This window comes from Scardinius erythrophthalmus (assembly GCF_964197995.2).
Source record: "Scardinius erythrophthalmus genome assembly, chromosome: 1".
Lineage (NCBI taxonomy): Eukaryota > Metazoa > Chordata > Actinopteri > Cypriniformes > Leuciscidae > Scardinius > Scardinius erythrophthalmus.
The window spans coordinates 31,744,133-31,764,002 of NC_138221.1; the positions used below are offsets into that span (position 1 = coordinate 31,744,133).

At 39.6% G+C, this 19,870-nt stretch overlaps 1 protein-coding gene across 6 annotated transcripts in view; it reads left to right on the forward strand.

Annotated features, from left to right (window-relative positions):
• Positions 1–19,870, forward strand: part of crebbpb (CREB binding lysine acetyltransferase b) — a 63,695-nt gene that overhangs the window by 24,462 nt on the left and 19,363 nt on the right. For all 6 annotated transcript variants that reach the window (XM_081359806.1, XM_081359807.1, XM_081359808.1 and 3 more), the window contains exons 3-4: positions 14,468–14,629; positions 15,521–15,764. In XM_081359806.1, the coding sequence (XP_081215932.1) occupies positions 14,468–14,629; positions 15,521–15,764 (406 nt within the window). The remainder of the gene's footprint in view (positions 1–14,467; positions 14,630–15,520; positions 15,765–19,870) is intronic.

Here is a 19,870-nt window from a genome sequence, read left to right on the forward strand (position 1 = left end):
TGATTGCGATATAATTAACCGTACAGCACTTATTAGCATGCTGTCATGATAATCTATAATCGCTTGTGTGGGAACTAGGGCTGTGTATCACCAACAATGTCACGATACGATACGCATCACGATACTAAAGCCACGATACGATACGTATCACGATATGGATCAATTTGGAATTTCAGAGTTTAGTAACAGTAATATATGTTTATTTTATAACGAGTGTTATAACAGTTGTGATCACTGAAAAACCATTTAGTTTTTGTCATAAAAAACGAAGAGTTAAATGAAATAAAAAACTTGTCACAAAAAAGCTTAAAATGACTTTTCCTTCAGTAGCGCAAATAAATACAATAGAATAAAGATAGCCTACCAATAAAGAGAAAACTTTTTGAATAGGTCTAGCACTAGTATTCAGAAATACTAGAAACTGAATAAAGTAATCAAATGCAAAATAAAACAGTAGTATTTTAGTCCTGATTAAATTAAATACATATGCTATTAATCCAAATTCTTCAAATTAAAACTATCTTTTGTTGTTTTGACAACAATATTAAATGACAGACACATGGCTTCTGTCCCTTTAAGAGCTAGTGCACGGATCCTGATTTCATTATACTGTCCCATCATGCGTTTTATGCTGAAGACATAACTGACTGTGTTTAGAGGATACTCAACAAGACCGAAATATTTGACATAATTTTTCATGTTTTTGTTTGTTAAAGTGATATAATCCGCGAAAAATAACTTTTGTTACTCGCAATCTGTTTGTGAGCGCGTCGAGTATAAACGCCTCGTCCGTTTGGGGAGGTGCGCGCGCAGGCAGCGGAGACTTGCGCTGCGGAGCCAGGCGAAAGTACAAACAAGGCTTCACGCTCTTTGTGAAGTTTTAAATTGACTGATCTGATTGTATAGTATGTGTGGATTAATTTACTCATACAATCTACATGCTGAAGTGCAGGAATGATTAAAATTATGCGCAATACCCGCGCCGAAATTCGAGCCCTGATTTGGCTACATAAGCACAACAGTATCGATACGGCAGCTGCTGTATCGATACGCGCATCGTCAGGAGTTCATGACGATGTATCGTTGTATCGATATTCTGAGCACAGCCCTAGTGGGAACGGTTGTAAGATGCCTACAGAGTGACATGCTATTGCATTTGTATTACGTACTGTATTGCATGTGAAACTTAATAAATAAGGTTATGACACCAAAAACTACTAGACTAACTCATACATTTTAAATATTGTTAAAGATAGTCAGTAATAAAAAAACAAACAAATTACAAATTTGTTACTTAATTTAATTAATCAATCAACAATACTATTGATCAGCATTACCAAACGTGGACGTTTTACACTGATTTACTATTTTATTTAATACTGTGAAGCTGCTTTGATACAATCTGTATTGTGAAAAGCGCTATATAAACTTGACTTGACTTGACAAATACTATATTATGTGAAAAATGGGTTAAAATCACATTACATTCTAACATAACAATCTAAAAATAAAAATAATGATTTTATTTTTAAATTCACTAAACTACAAATTAAAATAAATACAATACAAACAAAAGCACAGACTAATTAACCTACATTTGATTTGGTCTACCCATTACAATAATCACTTTACAGTTACTGCTATCATAAAAATACACTTACTTGTAGGTTTTGTATACTAGTGCAGTGCGTGCAAAATCAGTTTTTGTGTGCGTTTTTAGTAATTGTTGGTTTAGTGTGTTTGAGTGCTCATTATTACAATTACACAGCAAAAGTTCAGTGACATTTTTATTTGTGCATGGTAGAAAGCAAATACTGATAATGACATACAATAAATATGGAAAATTGAACTACACGATTGAGGGAGCGGGCTACACAGGGAACTCCGAGAAAACGCTATGCTTGAGCAAACAGTTTGTGAATAGGCTACTACAAATGATGCCTGTGAAAGAGACTGTGAAAGCATTGAATAGGATATGTTTAGTTGGTGAATAGCATAGGCTACTATTACACAGTAGCGATAACGTTAAGCGCACCAGAATAAAATATAATATTCTAAAGTAAAAAGTGTAGCTGACTTACAGATTCAGTTAACATCCACAAATGAATAAGCGTGACGATTCAGGGAGCAGGCTACGCAGTGAACTCCGAGAAAAAGCTACTTATGCTGGGTATACACCAAAAGATTTTTTACATCTTATAAGATTTTCAAAATGTGATAGACCACAAACATGAGGACAAAAAAAATCCTAGATTTAACCATTTTGCTCCTATAGTGTGTGGTGTGCCATGATGTGACAAAGACAGCACACCACACACGAACAGATTTTCAACCAGAGTCTCGACTGTGAACACAGGAAATCTCAGAATAAGCATGGCGGACGATATGCAGGAAGAAATTGTGATGATAGTGTTTGGAAAGGTTTTACACGACACATTGTATAAATATTCGTGCTGTTGCCACAAATCAACAAGCTGATCCTCCATCTCTGCTGTCCACATCAATTTCACTTTGTGTGCATTTGTTATGCTTCCGTCTTCCATCATCTCGCTTTGATGTTGGATATTGGATATTGTTTAATTTCACGGGATAATCTCTAGAGCGTGCGCGTGTTTGTCCTCTGGGTTCCCCCACACATTAGGATTTCTAATCGTAAATATTCAAAAAATTTTGAATATTTACGATTCGCGATCGGGGCGGCTCCGACGTTCTTCCGAGCATGTTCGGACACTCTTAACACACCTCACACCAAGGGAAAATCTGATAAGATAATCTGTTGAACCATCGAGATAATCGGGACATAGCTAGGATTGTCGGAAGGGGGGAAATCGGCCCAAAATCAGCCCGATTATCTTTTGGTGTGTACCCAGCATTAAGCGCCGCTGCTTTCTTCAACCCTCTCTGTGTCTGGTCCTGCGCTGTGCTAACTCAGTGTGCAGTGTGAGAGGGGGAGTGGCCAGCGGCAAAAGCCAATGTGTGCTTCTTTTACCGATAGATTTTTACCGATATATTTTGCATTTCTAATCCAAACGTCGTCAAACTTGGCACTGCACTTACTCGTGCCCGTAGCAAGACACCTGTCAAAGTTTGAAATTCATCGGACTAACGGTTCGAGAGATATGCGAATAACAGACAGACACACACACACACAGACAGACAGAAAGACTTTCCTGTAATTTATAGATAGATGGCACATTTAGATATATGGCACACGGGGCAAGCCGCTTTAAAACGGACGGTAAAAGTGTAGTTTGTAGCGAGATATGTTGTTATTGAAAGGAGGAGGTGGAAACCTGCAAACATTTAAACACTGTAATAATAAAAACAAATACAAAATGAAAGTAAAGGCGACGGCTCCTCACGGACGACTGCCACACACATAAACAAAACATAACATATCCATTTAAACACAGGGAGGGAGACGTAAGAGTATTCGTGCTGTGCTTTGGAAGTGTGTTCATACGCACAAGCGTGCGAGTACCAATCTGAGAGACGCGGGTAGTTTCGCATCTACGTGCACTTGAATATTTAAATAGGCGAGTCTTAAAAACACGCAAATGATCAACTTCCGTGAAGATGCAGCACTGGCCTGATCGGACAAGTGACACTTCCGTCTGCTGGCCCAAGTGTCTTTCATGCTGGCCCCGGGCCATCGGGCAGTCCTTATTGCCTAGCCCTGCCTTTGCTTTGAACTTTGAGCGTTGTAACTTTGCAGATGTTGTTTATGCTCTAACAGCAACATACACACTAACTAAAGTTGGAAAAGTGAAATCATAATCAACCACACCTTTAAAGAAGAGACTGCACAGAAAGGTAGCTGTGGCTATCACATGTGTCTTACTGTTGTGGTTTTACAGGAAACCAATCGGAAACCAGTCTGCTACTCGCAGTGTGATTTTCTCACAAGCGAGCACTCATCAAGCACTTGTGTTGGGCTGTTGGGTTCATACTGAGAAATCAGTCAATCGATGGAGTTGGCAAATGAAACATTGTGAATAACTTCACACAGGCTGCCGGAGTGTTTCATGGGTTTCCATATCTGCTGTTTGTTCAGAGGTGAATGGATGTGCTGTCGGCAGTGTGGTGTGTGTTTGCATTGCACACAGATTATGAGAGTCACAAGTGCAGGTGAAGTGTGTGAGATCAGTCAACATCAGAGTGTCAGGGCTTGTGTTCAGTGTAGTGGTATAGTATGTCTATACTGAGCTCTTGCTTGTGTCCTAAAGCTATTCATAGCAAATCTGTTTTATGGTTTTCACAAATTCTGGCTTTTCATTTTGGGTTTTCTGTTTTGTTAAGCATCTAAAAGAATGTCTAATTAAATTCATCTTGAACAGTTTAATACTTGGAATAATTAGAATATAACTAAATGTTAGGACTGGGTTGTATATGTACTGTGCGATGGATGAAATGTGAGATTTTGCTATTGTTTATATATGGCGGTGGATATATTTGAATGGGTGTTAGTAGGCCGAAGTGATTTATGCTATTTATTTACACATGAGCATCGGTAATGTTGTGACTCGCTGCATTAAAGTCAGCATGAAATATTCACCCTATCTATTTTTAAATGCATTTCATTGATCTTATTGTGAACGATTCATACATGCATTTTTTTTATTTTTAATAATATATAAACCTCGTAATTATTCTCTATCTTCCGGTGAAACAATATGCCGGACTTCTCCTGTCATTGGGCAATTTCCATATGTGTTTTTGCACTCTTGAAGTGCACTTTGGGAAGGAAACGTCATTTGGTCCTGTCCCAAATGGGCCACATCATATGCTCTTTCAGTCTTGTTGACTTACGATGGCCACCGTGTGCGTTTGATCGTGAAGTCCAAGAGACTGAAGGATGTCCCATTTGTCATTTTAGGTTTCAGAAGGGTGCTCATGAGCATCCGCCTTTAAAGTTGATATTCGCCCTCGATGCGCACTGAAGCGAGCGTCGCTGCAGACTTCTTCCCTACATAAAAAATGACATTATGTTGCAAAAGTGTGGACTCGTAGGAAGACCGCGAGGCCCATTTGGGACAAGGCCTTTGTGGGGGGAGGAGTTCCAAATGAAGGTGAACACCTGAATTCCTTCAAGTTCGTTAGCGAAGGGTACATGCGATGGTCACCTCAAGGAATCATTGTTTATGGTCATGTGACCCAGTGTGGTGAATCCTCGCTATTAATTTTAAAAGTTTAATGCCGAGAGAGTTTGTGATAAAGGCTACAGAATAATTTGTGTTGTTTTGTTTGTGGTAAGCTTGCTGCGATAGTCGGTGTTGACGGTGTTACCATTGTTCAGCCGCAACACCGGTTACATCACTTGGCCTCCGCCCCCATCGTCCTTTAAGATAATAAAATCAATTAGCCTAGTTCAGTTAGAAAACAGACGCTACAATTAAAAACTGAACATGTCTCCTTAATAAAGTGTGAGCCGAACGAGAGTCGCAGCACAGATCAGCAGCAGGTGTCAGATTTCACTCTTGACTGACAAGACGATGGTGGAAGATTTGGTTTCAAAGCAAAATGTAAAAGCGCCTATTTAAGCGAGTTTTTCATTGTACTGTTTTTTTGTTGTGTTTTTCCATTAAGAATAATAGACTAATGAACCCACCAATCAATCAAACCACCCCCGAATTGGCGCTAATTTGAAAGTAAAACTAAAATGCGCACGGCCGCACTCACGCGGTCCACTCATGTGGAGCGAGCAGAACAGAGTGACATTTTCAGTTCATACCAGAGGACGCTCAACTTACATAGGAATTAATTGAAAACACTTGCTCTACTCCGCACCATTATGAATGTCAGTGCGGACGTGAGCATTTTACTTTCGTTTTCAAATTAGCATTTTAAAAGCCCCTGCTGGTGATTCTGGTATTACAGGTGTTGTCACACGTCGATTAACCGGTGGGAAAATATCCTCACTGTCACAACCCTAGTTTGTGGTATTTTACTCACATTTGTCATGCATTTCATATGCATTTCATATGCAGTTTATATAAGTTTCATATTAATTAAGAAATGAGTTTATAGTAGATAAATTTGATAGTGTTGACTGCAAGTGAGACTTTAAAGTTGATATTCGCCCTCGATGCGCACTGAAGCGAGCGTCGCTGCAGACTTCTTCCCTACATAAAAAATGACATTATGTTGCAAAAGTGTGGACTCGTAGGAAGACCGCGAGGCCCATTTGGGACAAGGCCTTTGTGGGGGGAGGAGTTCCAAATGAAGGTGAACACCTGAATTCCTTCAAGTTCGTTAGCGAAGGGTACATGCGATGGTCACCTCAAGGAATCATTGTTTATGGTCATGTGACCCAGTGTGGTGAATCCTCGCTATTAATTTTAAAAGTTTAATGCCGAGAGAGTTTGTGATAAAGGCTACAGAATAATTTGTGTTGTTTTGTTTGTGGTAAGCTTGCTGCGATAGTCGGTGTTGACGGTGTTACCATTGTTCAGCCGCAACACCGGTTACATCACTTGGCCTCCGCCCCCATCGTCCTTTAAGATAATAAAATCAATTAGCCTAGTTCAGTTAGAAAACAGACGCTACAATTAAAAACTGAACATGTCTCCTTAATAAAGTGTGAGCCGAACGAGAGTCGCAGCACAGATCAGCAGCAGGTGTCAGATTTCACTCTTGACTGACAAGACGATGGTGGAAGATTTGGTTTCAAAGCAAAATGTAAAAGCGCCTATTTAAGCGAGTTTTTCATTGTACTGTTTTTTTGTTGTGTTTTTCCATTAAGAATAATAGACTAATGAACCCACCAATCAATCAAACCACCCCCGAATTGGCGCTAATTTGAAAGTAAAACTAAAATGCGCACGGCCGCACTCACGCGGTCCACTCATGTGGAGCGAGCAGAACAGAGTGACATTTTCAGTTCATACCAGAGGACGCTCAACTTACATAGGAATTAATTGAAAACACTTGCTCTACTCCGCACCATTATGAATGTCAGTGCGGACGTGAGCATTTTACTTTCGTTTTCAAATTAGCATTTTAAAAGCCCCTGCTGGTGATTCTGGTATTACAGGTGTTGTCACACGTCGATTAACCGGTGGGAAAATATCCTCACTGTCACAACCCTAGTTTGTGGTATTTTACTCACATTTGTCATGCATTTCATATGCATTTCATATGCAGTTTATATAAGTTTCATATTAATTAAGAAATGAGTTTATAGTAGATAAATTTGATAGTGTTGACTGCAAGTGAGACGGCAACTTTTAAAGTTGAGAGCAGAGACGGAACACACAATATACATAATGTTTTAGAAACTTCATTATAAAGTGTATGTTATTTCTAACGATTATAAAAACTTTATAAAAACGGTTATAAAAACAATTGTGAAAATTCCTGTTTTTATAGGCTACATCTGTAATATTTTGGTCGTATTTGTTTTTGTTTTAAGTTTTCCGGTGTAAAATAATTTTGTTCTCGCGCACTGGGAATTAAATTTAAAATGACAGCCAATCAGAACAAAGTACATTTTTAAAATGACAGCAACTGGAATGAGATTTTGGACCAGTGAGATTTTCATTTTGTGTTGATTTTAAAAAGCAAAAAATGAAAATCCAAATGACCAATAAAATTGCTGCCTGTAGTTGCGGCTTGTTAGAAAAGGCAGATTAATGTGAAAGAGGATTTATGGCTTGCTATTTTAATGGCGTCACGAAGCGTGTTGGAGTGAAAGAGAGCGACTGGCAGCAGAGATGTGTGTGTTGCTCAGGACAGGGAGTTCCTCAGCGTGGCACGTTCAGCTAGTGGCGTGTGTGCGGCACTAATGGCTGCAGGCTGCAGGCAGTGACGGTGGGGGAAGGGCTGGTTTACACGCCGCTGGACGAGCTCTGATCTGACGCTCTGCTGCAGAACCGTGCTGGGAAAAGTGGTGTAAATAACTCCGGTTCTAATGCAGATGTTCATCTACTTGAACGGGTTTTTTTTTTTTTTTTTTTTTTTTTGCATTAAATGATGGTAAATGGTACAATTTGAAGTTGGCATGAGAAGAAAATTTCACCTTGTTTATTTTCCAAATTCACAGATTAGATCTTATTGTGAATAATTCATCTGTGCATGTTTCATAAAAAAAAAAAAAAAAAAAAATTGGACCTTATAATGTTTAATCAAAAAACATCACTTTTTCCCCCTCATGATTCTGGATCGCTCCACAAAAATGAAAAAAGTTATCCTTCTGACACTGGTTTTTTAAACCCACTCATTCTATTTCTGTTGGTAAATTACACTGAAAATATTTTCGTTCTTTTACATTGTATCTTTAGATTAACTTTAAGGGATAGTTCACCCTGAACAGGGCTCTAGACTCCCACAATTGTTTGAGAATGTGCAAGTTAAAATTTGACGTGGTCGCATTTGTGCAAGTCCATGGTCATGCACTCAGTCGGTGTCTGCCTACCTGCATTTGCATTAGGGATGTATCCGTCACATATTATCAACTATGGCAAATCTGCTATTCTCCCGTAGTTAGTCCTGTTGGAGTTTTTCCCTCTTTTGCATCTCGTTTTTAAATCGCTAATTCAAAAGCAAATATAAAATGTGCAGTCGCGCGGGTATGCATAACGGTGCGGAGCAAAGCGAGCGTTTTCAATTAGTTCCATTGGAAGTTGAGCTTACATAGGAATGAACCGAAAACGTTCTCTCCGTGCCAGTGGACACGCACCGTAATGTGCGGATGTGCACATTTTACTTTCGCTTTCGAAATTAGCACCAAATCGGGGCGGCAATTGCTTGAATGGTGGGTTCATTATTATTTAAACACAACAATGAAACAGTAAAATGACAAACTCGCATAAATAGGTGCTTTCGACAAATCTTAAAGGCACAATGTTTTTTTTTTTTGCTTTAAAAATATAAAAAATCACTATATATATGTTATATATTTTTTAAAGTTGTGTATTTACATTATCCCGACAGTTCCAATTAACTTCTAAATCCAGAGAAATTAATATTTTAATTCGAAGACACGGACCGTGTCTTTATTTCCGTTTTGTCGCAGTCAATGGCGTCATATCCGCGTTGTCCCTGGTTTCCGCCTATGGTTTCCGCTCAGACTGCCATGGTAACCAGAGCTATGAGCAGAGCCCTCTGATTAACCAAAGCGACAGACGCAGACAACTGTTGGGTTCGCAATGTTGTTTCGTTCAAACATTATGGACCATGGCAAGCAGACTTTGGATAAAAAAGGATAACTAAAACGAGAATCAATATCAGCGCGGTGTTTTCGAGATGCCGAGAGCTCCCATAGACAGTATATAAACGAGAGCTCCACGTCCGAGACTTCGACCGCTTCTACATGTATTTTATTAAACAGGTGAGCACATTTATATAAAACTAACCAATGTTATATAGTTCAACAATGATAAAATGTTATAATATGATCTGTATGTTATTCTCATGTTGATGTAGCTTACTGCTAGTCTCATACAGATGAACAACAAACTAACACATAAATTTCAACACATTGAAATGCAGTTTAGTGTGCTAAATGTAATGTTAGACCAAGTGAAACAGCGCTGCGTTACCTCACAAGTTTAATTTGTCTAATAAACTGACCTGTGGGTAGTAATTCTGCACTCGCGTGTTAGTTCGGTTGAATGAAATGTCCGTATTCCTTTTATATCCGCGGGAGCTCGCGTCGCGTTTGGAGCTGATAGCTGTCTCTTAGCAATCCCGAACTGCTTCATATCACAGTCATGATAAAAGCATCGATGTATTCAGTCATCCATAAACATTATTAGATCGGCCGGCTTGACGTTGACGACAAGAACCATAATTCTTAGCATGTGTTGCGTCTTTAAACTACGCCTTTGTTATTGTAAGACGTTAGCGACCCCTAGTGGACAAAAAAATTCCATACTGTACGTTTAAATAGGCAAATCTTCCGCCATCGTCTTGTGAGTGAGGCGAAATGAGATGAAATCTGACTCCTGCTGCTGATCTGTTCTATAACTCTAGTTCGGCTCACGCTGCATTATAGTCTTTGATTGAGCAGACACGTTCAGTTCTTTAAGTTTCTGTTCTCTAACTGAACTAAATAATTTATATTACTATAAAAAAAATCTAAACGACGGTGGGGGCGGTGGCCATGTGAACCGGTGTAACGCAGACTATCGCAGCAAACCTGTCACATTTGATTGTTAAAAGATTAAAACATTTAGCTAATATGAGGTCTCGTCACAGTCAGTCTTTTTACATCAGTGCAAAACTAAGATATGGAGATTAAAGCCCTATTCGGACGGTATTAGTTTTACAAGGGTGGATGGAGTAATGTAATTTTACCACAAGACGTCTGTAATATTAATGGCCTATTCGCACGGGATAAGAAATCTCTAGCAGATGTGGGAGGGGTAACTCGATTTACACACCGCTGTCACCTCCCTGTCATCATGTGCGTATTACGTTGCTTCCTGATATTAAGTGCGCAAACACATAATCTATATATAACCTACATATAGCATTTTGGTCTGATCGAATGATTTATGAATTAAATTAATAAGGCCTAAATTCTGTTTGGATTCTCTTGGTAATAGGCACTTACCTAAAGCGAAAATAAGTTTCATGCCTCTAACAAGTGCTTACGACCATCTTTTTGATCTTAATGGTACGCAGAAAACACGAGTTTTGCCACAGACTTGACGTCCCATTGCCTAGAACGTTACTGCATGCTTTTTCAAGTGCCTCCATACTTGGAAAACCCCAAGAAAAGTACTTTTAAACAGGAAATGATGGAATATTTACATACGCGGGTCTATTTGCACTGGATTATTAGTACCTGAGGTAATTTTTTCAGACCTTTTTACAGAAGGTAAAAGTTGCTGTAATCTTTACTGACATTGTCCATAATGATTACTGAGATGGCACATTTTATGGCACAGGACTAAAAATCACTACGAAGCTCTGGTAATAATTACTTTACCCCACCTCTCCATGTTAAACTAATCCCATCCGAATAGGGCTTAGGACAACTATTCATCAGCATGCATTGATTAATCCCATGTTGTAGCAAAAAAAGGTGCGACCAAATCATGTGCTGGTGAGACCAGCTGAGAAAGTCAATCCCACCAGTGCGACCAGTATGAAGAATGAGTCTAGAGCAGGGCTCTACAGTGCGAGTATTTCACTCGCATTTGCGCCTAAAAATAGTTATGTGCGAACTTGAAAAATAATTTACGAGCACAGTGCGCGAGTGACGGGCTGTTCTCACTACACTGAACAACAGCGCGATGAAGCGAAGCATACCATTGATTTCACATGGAAAGCAAGCAAGAGGATGGGGTCGCAATGTTTCACATGGAAAGCAAGGAAGAGGACGGGGTCGCAATGTTTCACATGGAAAGCAAGGAAGAGGACGGGGTCACAATGTTTCACATGGAAAGCAAGGACGGGGTCGCAACTGCGCGATGTGAACATAACATGATGACGCGCTTAACTTTATTCAAATGAGAGCGACGATTCGCAACCAATGAGCCAATCACTGAAATAGTGTGGGAATGTGCGGGAACTACTGGATTTTAAGTGAGAGAGTCAAGTGACTCCTCCCAACAGTGCTAAAAACAAACGTGTGAGAGCGTGTTATTGGCTATATGTCATGTTATAGCCAGATACGATGACGCTACTAACTCGCATCATGACAGATGAGCGATCTATTCATCAAGCGTACGCGCAAACTGCCGCAAATGAAAGTAAGTCGTAGACGCTCAACACACAATCATATTCATCAATAGTAAAGACACAAGATGATATTAGGCTACCAGTGCAGCTGTCGCTCTCTCCTATCGCTGATTTTGAAATGAGCTTATGATGATCAATAAAATGCAGCTCATATCTGTTGCGCATAGGCCTACCATTAAATCTGCATAGGCCTATAGCGCGGGAATAGAAGATCCGATTTATATCAGTTTTGCGAAAACACACTTCTGTGACTAGGTGTAAATGGAATCGTTTTGATCAGTAAAAACGCATGAAGTGACCAGGTGTAAACAGGCCCCTCCACACCATAAAAAAAAGTCAAGTAAACACTTAGTGAGCAAGATACACAACACAGTATGAAGCCTATAGTCATTATCTCAAAAGACCAAGTGCAAAAAAAAACCAAGGAACTCCCGCACACTATCAGATGATACTTGCTCACTAAGCAAATGAGTATCAAAATTTTATTAGCAACGTATAGGTCTCACCAAAAGACCAAAGAAACTGAAGTTACGACCAAAACACATTCGACACTGAGGACAACTTATTGTAGCCTACTGCAAAGGAAAAAAGCAAGCGGTTATTTGTTTTGTTTTTAGCACTTTATACTTTATTGAGGTGTTCATTCTTTTTATACAGGGTCCGAAATGAACTTTTTGGCTCACCTGCCACGGGGACTGGTAGATGAAAAAATCCACCAGCCAAGCATTTTTTACCAGCCAAAATAATAAACAGCCTTTTTTTTTGTCACATATACATTCATTTCAGTACTTTTAATTGAGATAATAAGGTATATTATGTTGAATACAAACATAAAAAATTGTCCACAGCAAAATTTGAAATGTATAAAAAAACATTTTTTATACAGGTAGAACGTATAAACGTTATAAAGGCAGAACGTACTCGGCTAAGTTACTTACGTAACCTTGGTTCCCTGAGAGATAAGGGAACGAGTATTGCGTTGCAAACGCTATGAGAAAACTAATTTATCGAGAAAAGAACGACAATGCATGGTGTGTAAAGCAGAAGCAGCCTGGCCAGTGGCGGAGTATGCACGATCCGCGAGTGCTGAAGACGCTCTGCACGGCTTTGATGAGCAGGACACAAATGGGCGGCGACCGCTTCTTCCAGTGGCGGGAGCTTCACATATCCTTTTTCCTCAGCGCCGTCAACAGATAGAGCGTTAACTGTACGTACACACCGCTGCCGACTTGAGCTGCAAAGAAGCTCTGGCCGCCTTGTCAAGGACGCTTGTCAAAAAGTACGGAAAGCTTGACTTGTCCGCTCTGAATAGTGAGTGCGCGCGCGCGGCCGGGGCTCACTCACTCGCTCTATCTCTCTCTCTCACTCACTCTGCTCGTTCTTAAGAGGCAGAAGAGCGCGTGCGCGCTGACAATTTTATTATTTTGGTATGAACATTCACCCGCCACTGTGGCGGATAGCCTTTTGAAATATACTCGCCAAACGGAAAATCTACCCGCATTTGCCGCTTGGCGGGTGTTAATTTCGGACCCTGTTTTTATATATTTTGAAGTAGGCTAAAAGTAATAATTGCATAATTATTAAACAGGTAGTTCACCCAAAATAGAAAATTATGTCATTTATTACTCTCCATCATGTCGTTCCAAACCGTAAGACTTTCACTCATCTTCGGAACACAAATGAAGAACTTTTTGATGAAATTGATAGATTTCTTTTCCTCCATTGACAGCCTACACAACTACCACTTTGATGCTTCGAAAAAAGTTAATAAAAAAGATCATAAAACTAATTCATATGAATTGAGCAGTTTAATCAACTTTTTTCACTGTGCTCCTATATTTCTTTGTGTGCTCCTAATTTTTTCCATTTAGGAGCACATGTACTCACTTAGCGTAGAGCCCTGCTAAAATTAAAATTCTTTCATAATTTACTCGCCGCACACAAATTAAGATATTTTTGATCAAATCTGAGAGAGTTCTGTCCCTCCATTGACAGTTACGCAACTACCACTTTGATGCTTCATAAAGTTCATTAAGAGATCGTAAAACTGTTTCATATGAATCAGCCGATTTAGGATTTAGTCCAAATTTTCTGAAGTGACACGATCGCATTAAATGGTCATACAATCATGATTTCCACAAAAATATGAAGCAGCACAACTGTTTTCAACATTGATAATAATAAGAAATGTTTCTTGAGTATCATATTAGAATGATTTCAGAAGGATCATGTGACACTGAAGACTGGAGTAATTCAGCTTTGATCACAGGAATAAATAAAGTTTTAAAATAAATTACAATAGAAAACTTATTAAAAAAATGTTTGAACTATTTCACAATATTACTTTTTTTTTTAATATATATTACTGACCCCAAACTTTTGAACGATAGAGTATAAATTCTATATATTGCGTCACCAGTGAATCTTTAATTTGGTGTTTTTATAAAGAGCCGGCACTTTCTTGTTCTCAAGCTCTGCTTCACTGAAAGGCAAACTGCATCCACTTCTCATATGTGAGCAGACGGATGTCACTGAGCAGCTGATGACAGTATCTTTTAGTACACTCTTTGACCTATGAACGTTTGGCTCGACAGCGTCTACGCTACACTGGCAGAGAGCTGAACCTTGTGCCTGCAGAATGCTCTCCATGAATTTAAACTGAAATGCACAGTGAAAGCTGCTTTGGGCCACATTTGCTCCGTTTCTTGAACATTGGGTGAAATGCATGAGAACTAGTGAGGTTTATTGATGCTAAAGCTCTTTTTTCTTTTTTTCATAGATGGGTCTTGCAACCCCCAATGGCCCATTCGGGCAGCAGTATGCACAGGGGTCGGTCCAGCAGATGTCCAGCGCTGGATTAAACGCTCAGATCCAGAACAAGGCAGCTCTCCCCAACAGCCTCCAGCCCACCCTGAAGGGTGCTTCCAGCGTGCCAAATCTGGTGAGTAACCCCCCAGAGCGGGCTCTGGTTCAGTCCACAACACTTCACGTCTCGTCTCTGCGTCACGCATCTATTCAGCAGCTAATTATTCTTTTGGAGAGCTAATTGAAATGCACATTTACATGCAGCAGAATATGACGTAAAAAGTAAATAAACTGCTGAATTAAGTCTAAAATTGTTGTTGTGCTTGAACATTCAGATCAGAAAACTGAACTAGACTGCTCCAGCATAATGTAATTAGGTTAACAAAGTATTTTTAATTTTAATGTTAAAATAGATTTCTATTTCAAATAATTTGTCCATTTCTATTCATCAAAGAATGCTGAAAAAAAGGTATCACGGTTTCAGCAAAAATATTAAGCAGCACAACTGTTTTTAACATTGATAATAATAAGAAATGTTTCTTGAGCATCAAATCATCATATTAGAATGATTTCTGAAGACTGAAGTAATGATGCTGAAAATTCAGCTTTAACATCACAAAAATAAGTGACGTTTATAAATGTATTCAAATAGTTATTTTAAATTGCAATATTTCACAATATTCCTGTTTTTAGGATTTTTTTTTTAAACCAATAAATACAGTAGTGTATATTGTATTATTTTTTCCTATGTAGAGCTACCTTTAAAAGATCTACATAAGTAAACGCATTATAATTTATTATTGTTTTTCTTCCAGACAATTTACAAATAACAAATATTAAAATAATTCTGTGCTGTATCGGTGCTTTTATCTTTAGTTGATTAGTTTAAGGCGTAAAATAGACGCTTAACACTCATAAATTCATGGCCTTTCGTGGCTTTATCGTTCAAACCAACTGAGAATGTTTAGAAAGATTTGTTCTTTACATTTTAACAGAAATTCTGTCTAATCTAAACGCTTTCCTCCAGCTGCAGCAGCAGGTGTCCTCGGTGGGCATGGTCCCGGGACAGGGGGTGTCGACAGGCCCCACGGCCGACCCGGAGAAGCGCAAACTGATCCAGCAGCAGCTGGTCCTGCTGCTTCACGCCCACAAGTGCCAGCGGCGAGAGCAGGCCAACGGAGAGGTGCGCGCCTGTGCCCTGCCCCACTGCCGCACCATGAAGAACGTCCTCAACCACATGACCCACTGCCAGGCAGGAAAATCCTGCCAAGGTGAGAGACAGAATGACACCAGTTATGTTAATGTATAACTGGACTCCAGCAATTGACCCAAGCTCTGAATTTGATAGAACTCTTGGTCTATTATGTCAATCTGAAAGTGCTTGGTTATTCATCCAACCACATGTCTCTTTGTCACCAACTATATTTTAGTCATGACTGTACATTAGGGCTGTGCTCAAAATATCGATACAACGATACATCGTCATGAACTCCTGACGATGCGCGTATCGATACAGCAGCTGCCGTATCGATACTGTTGTGCTTATGTAGCCAATTCAGGGCTCGAATTTCGGCGCGGGTATTGCGCATAATTTTAATCATTCCTGCACTTTAGCATGTAGATTGTATGAGTAAATTAATCCACACATACTATACAATCAGATCAGTCAATTTAAAACTTTCTGCGAGACGCCATTTCACAAAGAGCGTGAAGAAGCCTTGTTTATACTCCGCTGCCTGCGCGCGCACCTCCCCAAACGGACGAGGCATTTATACTCGGCGCGCTCACAAACAGCTCGCGAGTAACTAAAGTTATTTTTCGCGGATTATATCACTTTAACAAACAAAAACATGAAAAATTACGTCAAACATTTCGGTCTTGTTGAGTATCCTCTAAACACAGTCAGTTATGTCTTCAGCATAAAACGCATGATGGGACAGTATTATGAAATCAGGATCCGTGCACTAGCTCTTAAAGGGACAGAAGCCATATGTGTCGGTCATTAATATTGTTGTCAAAATAACAAAAGATAGTTTTCATTTTAAGGAATCTGGATTAATAGCCTATGTATTTAATTTAGTCAGGACTAAAATACTACCCAGTGTTATTTTACATTTGATTTCTTTATTCAGTTTCTAGTATTTCTAGACCTATTCAAAAAGTTTTCTCTTTATTGGTAGGCTATCTTTATTCTATTGTATTTATTTGCGCTACTTTTTACAAAAATTGTTTTTACTTTTCATATCGTGATACGTATCGTATTGTGGCTTTAGTATCGTGATGCGTATCGTATCGTGACATGGTTGGTGATACACAGCCCTACTGTACATCTTGGTGATGTTGAACTGTCTGGCTGACCACTCAGGCTTTATGTAAACATGGGAACTCACTCTTGACTCTTGTGGCCTCACTGTCTAAGTATGATGGAGTCTGGAACATCGAAGCCCCATTTACTTCTTGACATTATATAATTTGGCCAGAGAGTTTTCTCATGGTGTAAAAAAAAAAGAAAACTAAATGCATGCAAACAAACCTTGTTCATCAAGAATGTAATATGTCTAATTTATTTGTGGTGCTTGCTAAGACAAGCATGACTATTGTTAGAGAGATTCATTCTACACATTTCCACAACACAAACTGGGGTGGAAAAGTTTAAATAATAAATTTGGCTAAACTACATTGCTCCCATTTTGATCAATCTTGCTGTCTACACTGTCTGCCTTGCACAGAAGCTCCATCCAATTTGTTTAAAACGCAACTAAAATTACACCGATCAGTCATAACATTATGACCACTGACAGGGTAAGTGAATAACACTGATTATCTCTTCATCACAGCACCTGTTAGTGGGTGGGATATATTAGGCAGCAATTTAACATTTTGTCATCAAAGTTGATTTGTTAGAAGCAGGAAAAATTGGCAAGCGTAAGGATTTGAGCGAGTTTGACAAGGGCCAAATTGTGATGGCTCGACGACTGGGTCAGAGCATCTCCTAAACTGCAGCTCTTGTGGGGTGTTCCCAGTCTGCAGTGGTCAGTATCTATCAAAATTGGTCCAAGGAAAGAACAGTGGTGAACCAGCGACAGGGCCCAGGCTCATTGATGCCCGTGGGGAGCGAAGGCTGGCCCGTGTGATCCGATCCAACAGACAAGCTACTGTAGCTCAAATTGCTCAAGAAGTTAACACTGGTTCTGATAGAAAGGTGTCAGAATACACGTGCATCGCAGTTTGTTGCGTATGGGGCTGCATAGCCGCAGACCAGTCAGAGTGCCCATGCTGACCCCTGTCCACCGCAGAAAGTGCCAACAGTGGGCACGTGCCCATGCTGACTGGACCACGGAGCAATGGAAGAAGGTGGCCTTGTCTGATGAATCACGTTTCCTTTTACATCACGTGGATGGCAGGGTGCGTGTGCATCACTTACCTGGGAAACACAAGGCACCAGGATGCACTATGGGAAGAAGGCAAGCCGGTGGAGGAAGTGTGACGCATTGGGCAATGTTCTGCTGGGAAAGCTTGGGTCCTGCCATCCATGTGGATGTTACTATGACACGTACCAGGTACCATCTGCCTAAGCATTGTTGCAGACCATGTACACCCTTTCATGGAAACGGTATTCCCTGGTGGCTGTTGCCTCTTTCAGGAATGGTTTTAGTAACACAACGACGAGTTTGAGGTGTTGACTTGACCTCCAAATTTCCCAGATCTCAATCCAATCGAGCATCTGTGGATGTGCTGAACAAATAAGTCATGGAGGCCCCACCTCGCAACATACAGGACTTGAAGGATCTGCTGCTAACACCTTGGTGCCAGAGACCACGGCACACCTTCAGGGGTCTAGTGGAGTCAGGGCTGTTTTGGCAGTTAATATGAACCTATCTGCTCCAAGAAACTCTATTCCTGAATGTAGCAATCAAACACAACTTGAGTCTGAACACAGCAGACGACAGGACCATTTAGAACAAACACTAGTAAATACTAAAAGCGCTTGAAACTGTCAAGTGTACTTAACCCTTTAGAACCTGAATCTAAAATAGGTGTTTCACATAATTTGATTTGTTGACTGTAAAATTCTAAAACAATGTGCTATCTTCATGTGAAAGGTGTCATCTTTTTCAGAAAAAGATGAGCTTTCAACAAATTACAGTTATTGACCATTATTGTGTGTGGTGAGTTTGTAAATAGAATTTAAATAGACAAAAATAAAAAAAAACGAGAATAAATTTACTGATTTTTATTTAGAAAAAAAAAACAGAAAAAATCATGAAGGAAAGAAACTAACACTTTAAAGTTGAAAAATGAACTATAAAACATATATACAAGTCTTTTTTGTGACATTGGGTTGCACAGTTTTCATTTAGGACACTTTTTTCACACACGCACACATACAAATGCACGCACTACATGCTTAGATACGTGAAAGAGTAACGGCCATCCGCCTCCCAAATTTCATTAAAAATCATCCCAATTCCCTCTTCTGCTGTCTAACACTTATTTCGCCATGTATTTGTTCGTTTCTTTTATTATTTTATGCAATCCAAAACACTCTAACCTGCCGCGCGTCGTATCTCTCTGTTCAAATCCTTCCATCCCGCACTGCTGTCATTTGCAGACGGAAAGCATGACATTACCGTAATAAGCTGTATATTGGCGAAAAGCGCATGTTGTCTACTTTCAGGAACTATTTGAATTATTTTGATAGTGCAAATGGTTGAAGAGTTACAGTGACATGAATACAGCTTGGTTGGCTGTGTCGTCGACGACACATCCGGTTGTAAAGGGTTAAGTTACAATATCGCGCGCACACACGCATGCGCACACAGCCTGGCACGTGCACACACTCGAGCTCTCACACTCGTGTGTTTGCATTTTGTATTACTCGCTTTAGTGTTTCGCCTCCCTCCACCGTTTTACGCTAGCGCGAGTAGCGTGTATGACATCAGAGAAACATCAGTAGGCTAAAATTGATTATGGTCTATTACAATGCAACGATTCATTTCAATTAATTACATAAACGATTAACAATGCAACACCCCTGGTGTTCACTGGTGATGCTGGTATTACCAGTGTTGTCACACGTCGATTAACCGGTGGGAAAACTTCCTCACCATCACATCCCTAATGTCGATCTATTCTACTATCAGAATTTTCTGAAACTTTAAATGTACATTTCTTTTAAAGAAAAATTCCCCCTTTCACCCACCATTGACATTTTTCACCAGTCTGTAATTTCAGGTATGCAGTAATCAACCACCTAGTAGTGCAACGAGCAACTGCCAAGACCACCCTAATAACCACATAGCAACACCTTTCAAACATGAATTATTCATATTTTCTTCTAGTCATTATTCTTTTCTTTCCTTTTTTTCTATCCTTT